At 42.0% G+C, this 13,574-nt stretch overlaps 1 protein-coding gene across 5 annotated transcripts in view; it reads right to left on the bottom strand.

Annotated features, from left to right (window-relative positions):
• Positions 1-269: 269 nt before the first annotated feature.
• HTR7 (5-hydroxytryptamine receptor 7) overlaps positions 270-13,574 on the bottom strand; it is a 94,686-nt gene continuing 81,381 nt past the window's right edge. The window contains exons 2-4 of one of the 5 annotated variants that reach the window (XR_010838889.1): positions 10,970-11,733; positions 3,485-3,669; positions 1,146-2,871 (exon numbers count right to left, since the gene is read on the bottom strand). Coding sequence is in view for 3 of the 5 variants with exons in the window: in XM_067025062.1 (XP_066881163.1) it covers positions 703-745; positions 10,975-11,733 (802 nt within the window). In the remaining 2 variants the exon portion in view is untranslated. Of the gene's footprint in view, positions 746-1,145; positions 2,872-3,484; positions 3,670-10,969; positions 11,734-13,574 lie in introns of those variants that run through there. The other 4 variants (XR_010838888.1, XM_067025062.1, XM_059055472.2 and 1 more) reach the window with 4 other exon arrangements.

Here is a 13,574-nt window from a genome sequence, read left to right as displayed (position 1 = left end):
TTGAGACACAGATGTAGAGAACAAACGTATGGACACCAAGGGGGGAAAGCAGTGGGCGGTAGGGGTGGTGGTGTGATGAACTGGGATATTGGATTGACATATATACACTAATATATATTAAATGGATAACTAATAAGAACCTGCTGTATAAAAAAATAAATAAAATAAAATTCAAAAAAAAAACCAAAACAGAAAAAAATAAAACCATATACAGGCATCTCAAGTACGTGACACCATGGTAAACACTTTAAGAATTTATGAAACAATTTCCAGAAAACCTAGGCTCTATGAGTGCCTCCTGTTTAATATTTATAGAATCAAACTAAGGCAACAGTCACTATGTTATCTCTTACAGTTACATTACTGCTCAGTAATCCTTTCCCAACATTCAGTCTTACCAAGAGATGATAGCTGATATCCTAGAGTGAGAAGAGAGCTTAGAATAGTCATTCTTGCTGAACAGTCCAAAAATATATGTAAAATGTTTATCTTGGTGATCCTCCCAATTCTTAGTTAAAACAAAAGCTGTACCTTTGGCACAAATTATATCATAGGTGAAATAGTATAAATTGTTTGACATTTTTTCTCATTCTCTCTCAATTTCTACCTTTTCCTTTCTTTGGCTGCCATACATGGAAAGCACAGTGTCCAATGTCCAGTCTCTGTAGCCAGAATGAAGCAGAGAGTTCAAGGATCAGGTGTTCAAGTCAGGCAGGATAAAGAGCCAATATGAAAATCTAAGGTCCTAATAAAAAAAATTAAACACATATGAAAACCTGCATCAACCCAATTAACCATAATGTCCTGTCTTAAACTACAGGAAAGAAACATGTCGTTCCCTACAAACCACTATAGCACTTACTATACTATATGGTGACAAGCTGAGAAATGTCTGCCTTCTGATGGCAAATTCCTCAAGAGGAAGGACTTTACCCATTCTGGTTCCCTCAATGTCCAGAATGCTGAATGCAGCAGGAACCCAATAAATGCTCATTCAAGGAGTCACTATTTTTTTTAAAAAGTTACAAAATGGAGGCAATTAATTACAGAACTGTCTTAACTTCCTGTTAGGACTGTAGCAGATTTATAAAGTTTTCCCTTCTGTTATTCCATGTAGAGTGACATTTATAACATCAGACCTTCAATTAGAAGTCATTTAAGTTGCTTTATTACAGCTACAAATAAACTTTATTTGATGTAATGTAATAAAACATTTTAAAAAAACCAAAAAAACATTTTCAAATTTAACAACATTTATCTGACAAGAAATAATCATTTAAATTATGAATATAAGTATTTACAGTTACTCTAGCAAATCTGCGGTTCAGGAATTTGTACAAGCTTTGTTGGAAAGGACAGTGCCCACCTCCCCTTTCAGAAAGGCAGACCCTTCCCCGTGTGTTGTAAGAAGCGATGTCAGTGAAAGTTGGAAGAAATCCACCATCCACGTTGGAATTCCACATTATCCTGTGAGAGAACAGCTATATATATTATAGGAAAATAATATTCTCTTTCAGTTCTCTTTTGTCAAATGAAGGTTGGTATTCATTTTGTCCCCTTAGAAGTACTCTTCTCTGATCTACTGTCTTTCTGTCTCCCTAGCTAATACATATTACACAGAACCATTTAAAAAAATATATACTATCTACAAAGGGATCTTTTCTGTTTCCTGACCTGCCCTGAATGTCTACCACTTTGGGGAGAAAGAGAGGAGAAGAATAGAATTGGCCAGGTGCACATTTGATTTAAGACACAGAGAACACAAAAACCAATCCTCCAGAAGGAACAGAATGGTATTCTGGAGGGTTCCTAACACCAGCCCAGGTGACCTCCGATGCACACAGTTTAATAAAACGCTGCTCAATGAGAATTAACATGTGGATATTCCATCTCCAGAAGCGTCACAGTCTTCCATGGAAACCCCATTATTCCCATACTTCCTCCCCCAAACCTCACAGTTAAGGACCAGCCTGTGGGCCCACTGCGCCCAGGTGTAAACAACAGTCACAAGTTCTGTGCCAAAAATCATGTTACTATATGGTGTGGTGAGGTAGCCCCCGCTCTTCATCCAGGGAAAACTCCTCACAGGAGGAATTGCCCTCACCTCTCAGGATCCCCCAGAAGAAGAGCAAGTGCGAGAAAAAGCTTTATTCAGGTTTTACTATTCTCTCCATCCTGAGATGTTCCTGAGTTACACCATAACGAGAGAAGCGAGTTAACAAAGAAAGTACACTGGTGGGGATGTCACAGGGACCCTGCAAAAAAGCCAAACTGTTTGACAGAAGCTGAACAGACACTGCTCGGGGAGATCATTTGTAGTAGCCGATGACGGGGTCCTGTTTTCTAACGTGGACATGCAACATATTCATCACTATGCTTACCACAGTTTGCTGGGGAAAACACCCTTCTGTCCCGCAACAAAATATATCTGTCTCATAAATGATTCCTGAATATTCACCACAAGGCCTAGACTCAGAAGCATGGGGAAGCGTGCATGGGAACTTTCTTCACTTGCACGGACTTGGACAGAAGCAAAGCACCAGAAACTGTTTCCTTTCTGGGACTCAGTTCTGTGCGCGTGCTTACTGCTGAGCTGATTGGGCTGTTTTCATCTGCACACAATAGCAGTGATCCAGAGGAAAAAAAGCAGAGGTCACCATCCCCCTCATAATATACTTTGAACAGCAGGTATGCTTTGCTGGTCACATTTTAGCCATCCCAAGAAAGGACAGAAGCCTCATTCCATTCCGAAGTCTCAGCAAATGATTTCGTTCTGTTTCCACCTCTGTCTTGCCTTGTTTATTTCATCTCCATTATTCTGCTTTTGATCATGAATCATGACTTTTTTTTCTACAGTAGTCAGAGTTTTGTCTATAAAGAGAAAGAGAGAGAGAGAAAGAGAAAAAAAAAAAAAGGAGGCAAGAAAATGATTTAGCAGAACTGTAAATGTGACTTTTCATTTTGTGGTGGGTGGATTTAATTTTTACTGCATTCAGTAATTTGAATTATTTGTGGTTTCTAAGGGATTATGAGCATCTAAGGGGAAAGAAAAAGTGCTATGGCTCTTTTCATACATTTCATAGCTTCTACAAGTTGCCAGGGCCTTAATATATTTGTAAATCAGCTCCAGATAACCCTTTAGAAATTCACTTTTATAATATAGCTTTAGCCCCAAATGGCTCTACTCTCAATAATCCTTGCAAAATACCACTGCACTTGCCATATTTGGAAATAATAATGTGGACTACAATGCGAGTGTTCTCCCCGTCAAACCTAGGAGGGTGCACTGTAGTATAAACCCTGTGTGCAGAGACCGGGAAACCCCACCTCCCTGACTTCCTTCCTCCTAGATTCACAGAAGTGCCATGAGTCATGGAGAAGTTTTGGCCAACAGCTGAGGAAGTCTCTTTCTCCTTAGTGTAGAGCCACAGTCCCTCTAGATACACACTCTCCTACCTCTGTACCATCACAGGACTCAACTTACCGAACTATATCCATGTGCATGAGAGCCAGGTCTAAGAGGGTCCAGGGCCTCTGCCTTCCCATCCCATTGAAAGTGCCCCTCTCACTTGGCTGTCAAGACTTGTCGGATGGGTTTCCCTGGTGACAGGATCAGTTTCTCCATAAGACACCATCTCTCGCTTTGTGCCTCACCCCACATGATGGTGCCTGAGGAGAAGCACCGCGTTTCAGCTCAGACCTGTGGCTCCAGGCTGCTGGGTATGTAGCAGCAGGCACTGGAAAAAGCCTGTGTCCTCAATGGGGCTCCACACTTATTCTTAGCCTGGGGCCTCTGCCTCTTCTCCCATAGAGGAGACTGCACTTCCTCTGTAGCTCACAATGGCTCATGAACTTTACTAAATCTCTCCAGGCTCCAGCACCATCTCTGAAGTCTCCCTTTCCTCACCACCCACCTGCTAGTCAACTTCCAAATGTCCAGACATCCTTGGCCTCTTTCCTAGTCTCAATGCCACCCTCCTCATGCAGGCCCTCCTGACAGGAGACCTCACTTTTACATTGGTCTCCACTCCATTTCCTTTCTCCTACTGTGAACCCCTATTTACACTGCATACCTTGTCTCACTCCAGCTCAAAAACCTTCAGCTTTCCCCACACCCACTTTGCCTACCTGCCCTCCAAGCTGACCCCAATTTACCCAGTTTCCAGGTCCTGCTGAAGACATACCCCAGGTTCTTTATGTACCTTACCTCCATCCATTTCTGTGTCCCTCTGTTCATGCTGTCCCCTCTGCTTTGAGTAGCCCCAAACCCACCTCCACCCTTGCCATCCCTTAACCCTACTCTTTATTTAAGACCCACCCCAAATATCACCTCCTTCATGATTTCCACCATGGATATTTTCTTTCTAAGACATCCCCCCGAGGCTTATTTTTCTCATAGTTATGTTTGTATTGCTTCATTTTATTTTGTGCTATGTGTATTTACTGTCTACTAAGAAGACAAACAAAAATATTAGAAAAAGCAAGAGAGGTCAATTGCTTGCATTTCCTACTTTAAAGAGACACTGCAAAGTTAAAATGTAGGCAACTACAAAGCATGAAGCGAACAAGCTATTATTAGTACTAATTGATGATTTAATAAAAATAAAGAGTTGAACTCCAGCTAGTTAATGATGAGGAATATACTACTCTGGGGAAAGAAAATCCATGAAACAGCCAAATTTTTGTTTGTTTCTGTCTTTAAGACAACATCCCACTACAGATGTCCAGGTACTTGATGCTTCTTCCTAATTTCCACTGGGACCCATTTCATCTTTTTTTTTTTTTTTTTTTTTTTTTTTTTTAATCACTGGTTTCTGTAAGGAAAAAGTAGAATCACCCTGAACTCCAAAGCTTCAGTACAAACCAGGGAGCAGCATATTGACAGAATTCATGGCAGGAACTCAAGATTATTCCACTAGAACTGCAGATGACAGGGATTATAAGAGGCTCATTGATGAAAAGAAGGGAGGGGGCTTCCCTGGTGGTGCAGTGGTTGAGAGTCCGCCTGCCGATGCAGGGCACACGGGTTCGTGCCCTGGTCCGGGAAGATCCCACATGCCGTGGAGCGGCTGGGCCCATGAGCCATGGCCGCTGAGCCTGCGCGTCCGGAGCCTGTGCTCCGCAACGGGAGAGGCCACAACAGTGAGAGGCCCGCGTACCACAAAAAAAAAGAAAGAAAGAAAAGAAGGGAGAAGGGAAGGCAGAGCTACTTGAAAACAATTTCATTAAATTCTTTTATATGGAAGTATTTTAGAAACTGCTGTTCAATATTGTTCACAGTAATGGTGTCAAAGAACAAAAGTCATCTAAATGTGACACTTAAAAGCCATTTATGGTGATTCAAAGCAAATCCATAAATAAAGCCATCAAATTACAAAAAAAATCCCTTTTTCTATCACATTATCACATTTGGTTTTATATTACCAGTATTTGAATACTTGTAAAAAGGTGACAAAGACTGTAATTTAGACTAGTGAATTACAGTTACCAGTGAAGTATTTATAGCCTTTTCCCTCTATTCACTCCCTACCCAAGGAAGACTCCTGAGTGCCTGCCAGACTTCTGAGCCTCTCATTATGTTGATCAAGAAAATGGGGAAATATCTGGAAGTAGCAATACACAATCCAGTAGATTGTTTTTACAGGAAAGGAGGAAAACTATTATATAGGAGAAAAAATGGAGCCAAGAAGGTGGAATTAGGGACAAAAGTAAAAGAGACTAGAACCCAAGCAGCCAGAGGGGAAGAAAAGAGCTAGAGAGATTGGAGGGAGCAGCCTGGAGTCTCTAGGTTGGCCAAGAAATGTGAGCGCTAGAGAGATAGGGAGGGGGAACAAAGGGTTCTAAGGTTTGCTGTGAGCTATGGACTGGATGCCACATTATTCTTCCAGAGACTCCAGTAGAGTTAGGATTGCTTGGGGTTATCCAACTGGTGTTTACCTGAATACAGCTGTGCAGAGCATGGACCATGGTGGGAGTTCTGGTTACTAGTCTTTTACCAGCCACCACCACATCTACAGCCACCCAGCCCACTGGACTGTGAGCTTCCAGAGGCAAGGATTGTCACTTATTCATCCTTATATCCCAGACATTCCTGGCGCCATGCCTTGTACACAACAAGCCCTCAAATGTTTCTGGAGAAAACAAGCCAATGAAGAGATGCCTTACTTTCAGCCTCTAGCTTCTAATTCATTCCACATGATGCCACTAAATCAGTCTTCATGGCTTTGGTGATTCCATTTTCCTACTTGCAGAGATTCAGTTAATGGCTTCGTTCTGCCCACACTAGGGTTTCTCAACCTTAGCATTATGGACATTTGGGGCTGGGTGATTCTTTGCTCTGGGGGCTGCCTGTGTAAGCCCGGATGTTTAGCAACATCCTCAGCCTCTACGCACCAGAGGCCAGGAGGTCTTCCCCTCCCCCAGTTGTGACAACCAAAATGTCTCCAGACATTGTCAAATGTCCCCTGGGGGCAAAATCACCCCAGGTTGAGAACCACTTATCTACACTAAAAATCCCAAATTTCTGGGGCTGCAATGGAAGATCCTTCATAATTTAATTTATTCGACCTTTCCATTATGATCTCTAAATCTCCCCTACAACAATGCTTAGCTTTGGGCAGCCTGTCCTTTGCATAAGGTCCCACACTGACGCCTCTATAGCAAATGTCTCCTTCATGTGGAATGCCATCTCTAGTCTCCTTTAGTTATAAATGCTTTAACTTTCATAGATATACTCGAGCCCATATCCTTCCAGAAGTCTTCTCTGATCAGAGTTAGGGAAATCACTGAGTTATTTTCCTCTCCTTTGAATTCTATAGCTTTTCCTGTCTCCACTTTTCCTGTGTTCTCAACACAAAAAGAGTGAATGAGCATGTGTGTGTTTATGTACAGTCTGTGGAATAGAAATACATGCACTAAGGCAGGAAAGACATCACGTGTTTTCTGTATCCTCCTCAATGCCTGATACAGTTATAAACAAGAATTTAAAAAGGAGTCCTCCCACATTGGAACTGAAAAGAAAGCAGCCTGGTATAGAATTTTTTAAATAGCAGCTATTCCAACTCTCTAATTAGAAACTTCCTAGAGTTAATAAATATTTAGGCCATTCATCCCAAATGATTTTAACATTCCATAATTATAAATAAGATCAATAATTATAAATTCAAACAGAGAGATGTAACGAGGACACAGTCATTTTCTGAGGCCAGGGGAGAGCAAACTATGACCCGTGGGCCAAATCCAGCTGGCTACTTGTTTTTGTAAATAAAGTTTTATTGGTACACCACCATACTCATTTGGTTACTTGTGTCTGGGACTGCTTGCTCACTACAAAGCCAGAAATAAGTAGTTTCAGTGGAGACTGTATGGCTAGCAAAGCCTAAAATATTTACCATCTGGCCCTTCACAGTAAAACTTTGCTGACCCTTGTCTTATATTAATAGGAAAATAATACCCCAGACTCCGCATTAGCTAAAGACACAGAGGCAAATATCCTTGGATGTTATGTTGGCTGATTTACTTTTATAAAAGTCATAGTAGTATGGAAGTTAAAAGTACATTTAAACACAGATGTCCTGTGCTCAAATTCAGCTCCCCATGGATGACTGAAAAAATTATTTAACCTCCCCAACAGAATGGAGATGAAGGAACCCAACCTCTCATAAAGTCATAAGGATTAAGTGACATAATTCACATGGAGTGCTCAGCATAATACGTGAGAGTGAATCATCAATATATGTGGGTGACTATTATTTCAAACTGGAAAGCCTGTTTGTGTGACATTTGAAAATTAGCATTTTGTAAACTATCTGAATTATGTGTGAATTATTAGCTAAAATAATCAATAAAATTATTCTCAAGTTCTTTGACTGTATAGGAGGAAAATTAACAGAGTGGTGTTTCCTAGTTCAGGATTTCAATGGTTCTTTCCTAGTTTCTATACTGGCTACTTAACTGGACCCCCTACCACCAGTCTTTCTATTTTATCCGCCCTTCCCACTGCTGCCAGGGAGACTCTCTTCAAACGCATCTTTCAGCATGTTACTCCTGGGAACTGAAACCAACACGCTTTTCAGCTCCTGTGCTAAACAACTCTGGGGCCAGGCAAAATCACCCAGTACTTGTTCCAGGAAATAGTTGTTTCCAAAAGATAAGACCACGCACCAACTAAACAAGCTTACTCATCAATAGTAAGACTATTACACTTACTGACAGTTTGCTCATTAATACTGGCATCACGGTGCCTGGATGGGAGGGGAGTTTGGGGGGAGAATGGATACATGTATATGTATGGCTGAGTCCCTTTGCTGTGCACCCAAAACTATCAGAACATTGTTAATCAGCTATCAATATAAAATAAAAAGTTTAAAAAAAAAAAAAGGCCCTCACTTAGTTATACCCACCAATCCAAAGCTATCATGTCATAATCTCTGCCCAGTCCTTACCAGTTCCCTACCTTAACATGACCCAGCCCAAGCTCTAAAACTCTATCAATATCCTTTGCTTATTCCCTCCATCTGAGAAACTATCAAGTCTCTGTCAAGAAGGTGTCCCCCTAAGCTACAGTAAGTCTAATAAACTTAACTTACTTCTATTAACAAGTTTTTTCTAAATGTCTTCTTAGAGAGCTGATGGCTAAAATCCCCAGCTCAGAACATTCAATAGCTCTTCACTCCTACAGACTCAAGTCATTTGACAAGTAGTGTTGCATAATAGCTAAGAGCACATGCATTGGAGTGATTCATACCATACCTACCACTTAGGGGCTATATGAGCTGAGGTAAGTTACTTTATGTCCCTGAGCCTCAGTTATTCTTCTGAAAATTGGGGATGCCAGAAGCACCTACTTTACAGGTAAAATGATGTACACCATGATAGCATGTAGTAGGTGTTCAATAATTATTAGAAATTATTACTTTTATTATCTAATACAGTGTCAGGCACTGTACTAGATTCTGCAAACAGAAATTTGACTAAGACATAGCTCCTTCCCTGAAGGAATTTAGAATCTGGTCCTGGTGAACAAATACTAGTGGTCAATTCAGTAAGAATCTTAAAGGCCTGGAAAGATCCCTGGGGATATAGGTCGCTCATTGCATATATTCTGAAACCTAAGATTGTATTCTTTCTGAAAAAAAAAAAACAACTCTAACTTTTTACTGCGAACAATTTCATATGTACCAAAGAGTGTATATAATAGAAGTAAAAATAAATACCTGTGAAGCTATTCACAGCTCAAGAATTAGCATATCTGTGGTCTTACAACTTTGAGTTCCTAGGACAGGAAATGATGATCTCTGGTTTCCCTTATACATATTAAGGAGATGTTTCTGCCTCCTTCATCCTGGTGATGAGTTAGAGAACAAGCTGAGTTCCTTGAGGTTTTCAGAGTCATTGGGGTGTATCCTAGGTTGGGAGCCCCTAGAGTCTACTGTAATCCATGAGGGCACTCCGGGACCCTGTTCCCCTGAGATAGGTGAGAGCACAGAGGTCTCCCTGGCCATCTTGATCACAAATAAAGGCAGGCTAGCATATGGAGAGTATATAGAGGCAAGACTCACATCCTGTGGGATCTAGACCCAGTGGTAACGTTAATCATTGTGGGATATCTCACTTGCCAGGACTCAGTTACCTCTTCTGTCAAATGAAGGGATTGGGCAAGATGACTGAGGAGGTCCCTCTAAGCTACCACTGTCCATGGTTCTCTGGTCTATTCCAGAGAACCATGTTCAGTGAAGAGGGATAACTCTTCTCTCACATCCAACACTGATCTGCTCTCGCTCTCTCTCACCAGCACCTTCTGTTTCCTCAATCCAGTTTCTTCCCCTCAGCTTTCAAACATGAAGATGTCTCCTCTACCTCAAATTTAAAACAAAATCTTCACTGGACCTGCCAACTTTGCTATATTGTGTCCTTCCTTCTTTACAATGCCAAATTCAGTCATATGTGTGTTACATGCAAAACCCATTTCCTTACCACCACTGGCCCTTTGTGGTCCTTTTTTGGATCCCAATACTCTACTGTAATTGCTTCTTGGAAAGCTACTAGTGCTTCCCAGACAAACTCAGCAACTCTCTATCAATTCCCAACTCGTAAACATGGGTAGGACTTTCTAAAAGCTCTGTAGTTTTCAAGACTTTGCTCCATCCTGGCATCTCCCCACAGGAACCACTCCATACTGCCCCAGAATACTCGGGCCCTTCTCCCACCCTCCTCGTGCAGGCCTTCCTGACAGGAGACCTCTCTTTTACATTGGTCTCCTACCCATTTCCCTTCTCCTATTGTGAACCCCTATTTATACTGCATACCTTGTCTCACTCCAGCTCATAAACCTTCAGCTCTCCCCACACCCACTTTGCCTACCTGCCCTCCAAGCTGACCCCAATCTACCCAGCTTCTAGGTCCTGCTGAAGACACGCCCCAGATTCTTTATGTACCTCCATCCATTTTTGTGTCCCTCTGTTCATGCTGTCCCCTCTGCTTTGAGTAGCCCCAAACCCACCTCCACCCCTGCCATCCCTTAATCCTACTCTTTATTCAAGACCCACCCCAAATATCACCTCCTTCATGATTTCCACCAGTGAAGGATGAGGTCATCGAAATAGTTTTACTGGATCTAAGAGTAATAGCAACTAAAATGATAATGTTACAAGAATCAGAGCTATAAGGAGCTAATGTGGATGTTATTTATGGAGAAAGGATGAAAAACATCACCTTCCTTGTCAGCACTGACATCAATTGCAATTCATCAGCGAATCAGTCTCTTCTTCCACTCCAACTAAAAACCTATCTTTGGCTTTTGGAATTCTATTGGGTGGAAGACTGGAGTCTACAGTATTCTAAATTCAAGTCTGATACGCTTAGCAGAAACTAAGCTTGCTACTGATTCTGGAAGCTTTCTACAATGTGCTTCAAAAAGGAGTCCCATATAAGGGTCGGGGGGGATAGAAGGAAAACAGTGATAAATGACCTTACAGCACAAGCTCAGGTCTCTCAGGCCTCTCGGCAAGCTTCAGGGCCTCGTGCATGCCTGCAGCTGAGAGCTTCCGGTTGATATTCCGGTACTGGCACTGGAGCAGGCTGCGGTAGGTGGTCCTCAGGTCCCGGTTGAAGAAGGCATATATAAAGGGGTTAATGAGAGAGTTTGCATAGCCCAGCCACAGAAATGTCCTCTCCACCCACAGCGGGATGCAACTGCACGCGGTGCCACAGATGAAGGGTCTGGCCGTCGAGAGGAGGAAAAATGGCAGCCAGCACACAGTGAAGGCCCCGACGATGATCCCCAAGGTGGTGGCTGCTTTCTGTTCCCTCTTAAAGATGGAGATGTTTTTCCGTTCATGTTTGAGGAGTCTCGAAAGGTTTGCACACTCCTCCACCTCCTTCTGGAGCTTCACCATGCCGTTCAGGGAGACGACGCTGTCCGGCTCCTCGGGACGCGGGAAGCCGGGGAACTTGTGTTTGGCGGCGCTCTTCCTGGCGGCCTTGTAAATCTGGTAGTACATGAAAAGCATGACGGACATGGGTATATAAAATGCCACTGCAGTGGAGTAGATCGTGTAGCCAAAATCCTGGCTGATCAAGCACACCTTGTCATCATTTACGTTCTGAGCCCAGCCGAAGAGTGGTGGTAAAGTGATGGAGGCGGACAGAAGCCAGACAGAGAGGATCATCTTGGCCATGCACTTCCCATTCTGTCTCACAGGGTACGTCAGCGGCCTCGTGATCCCAAGGTACCTGGGAGAGAAACGGAAAGAGAACACGTGACTGCCGTGATCACAGCAGATCAACTGGGGAGTACCAGCAGCCAGGGACTAGGCTGTGTACCTAGTAGCTCCCTTCTTCACACAGCCCTTCCAGGTAGGCAGCATTATTCCCATTTCATAGAAAGGTAAACTAAGACTCTGAGAGGTTACCTATTTTTTTCTAGGTCACACAGTCAGCCAAAGGCACTGCCAGCATTCAGCCTAAGAACCCTCTGCCTGTACTGCTAGCCCATGCTCTTTTCATACCTTGTAGCTTCTCACAGTCTGTGTAGTCAATGAACTATAGATTCAACATATGCCTCCCCCCCCCCATGACCACTGTCACTGAAATCTGCCAGGAACAAAGTGTCAAGCCTGATGGGATGTTGTGACGCATCCTCATGAGTTAGCCAAGCTCTACCACACTCGGATATTACACATCCACCGATCTCCGTTGTCTTAATTCAGGCCAGCTCTGAATTCATTTTCACTTCCCCTTTGCAATGCAATGAAAGCACTTCTTTAGGATCAGCGAGGGCTGTGAGATATTTAGGAAATCCCAGGGTTTTGGAATGGAAAGTAGCAAGTGATCATTTTTTTATCCCCAGAAAATTCTCACGCAAGAGTAAGGTCCGAGGAACAAGCTATAAAATCAAAGCAGCCTGCCTCATCTCTCCAGTTTTAAGGAGGATCACAAGGAAGGGAATAATTCTGAAAAATATTAGGCAAATTCTGTGCTTAGTTCTATATAGAGAATAGATATTTCTCTGTCTCTGTTATCAAGGATTTATAATGCAAAGGAGACTCAGCAAACAGAGAGAACATAGTCAGCAAGATGTTCTGTCAAGTGCTTGGTAGTTTTCCACTTTCCAAATTTGTTTTCTCCTCTGTATTTAATAGTCTTAGCTTCTGTTTGAGGGAGGATTCAAAGCGCACTTGAGAAGCTAAGGTAGGTAAAAGCTGGCCATTTTGTTGGTTTTCTACTTCATTTATGTACACAAAAGATACACTTGTGAAACATGAAAAGTTATGTGCTGAAAGTAGGTCACTTGGTGGTTTGGAATTTAAAAAAATAAATATTTTTGTGGTAGAAATAACCTCACGTGTTACGTTTGAATTATTTCCCAAAAGTCGCAAATCATGCTTTCACAATGAAAAGTAGCATCAATGCAACACTTACAAGGCAAAATTGAAATACAGTAAAAAACAAATAAGCCAGATTTGCTTATTCAGTGAGAATATTCATTCCATCCTTCAACAAATATCAATAGAGTTCCTTCTATATGCCAGATGCCGTTTTAAATGTTGGGAATATGGCCATGAACAAAAGAAACAAAAATTGTGAATGCAGGCACATGGGGAGATCATGCAGGGGGTGAATGGGAGGACTGAGCCTCGTGGTGACATTGAAGGGGCTTCTGATCCCTCCTCTCAAGGATGCAGGCATTAGTGGTACCAGTTCTTCATTTCACCTCTGCCTTCCCTTGTCCTTGATAAAGCTGACTCACAAGCACTCTCTCTAGATTTTTCAGCTGTAACTAGGATTATGTTTTAATAATAATTATATAATAATATTATTATATAATAATATATATTATAATCATAATAAAATATATAACAATATATTATATATAATAATAATAATATAATATTATTTAATAATAATAATATCCAGGTTCCTGGATAGAATGAAGGATGAGAAAGAGGGAGGTTCTCCTGAGAGCTCAAGAATAAGAGCCTAAAAGGAAGGGAAAAGAGAAAAGGAAGTGGGAAGGAGGAAGCAAGGGAAGAAGAGGGGAAAGATAGAGAGAAGGGAAGTGTGAAGTAGCCTCG

This window comes from Kogia breviceps, chromosome 2, assembly GCF_026419965.1.
Source record: "Kogia breviceps isolate mKogBre1 chromosome 2, mKogBre1 haplotype 1, whole genome shotgun sequence".
In the NCBI taxonomy this organism is placed as follows: Eukaryota; Metazoa; Chordata; class Mammalia; order Artiodactyla; family Physeteridae; genus Kogia; species Kogia breviceps.
This window is presented reverse-complemented; position numbering and strand designations above follow the sequence as displayed.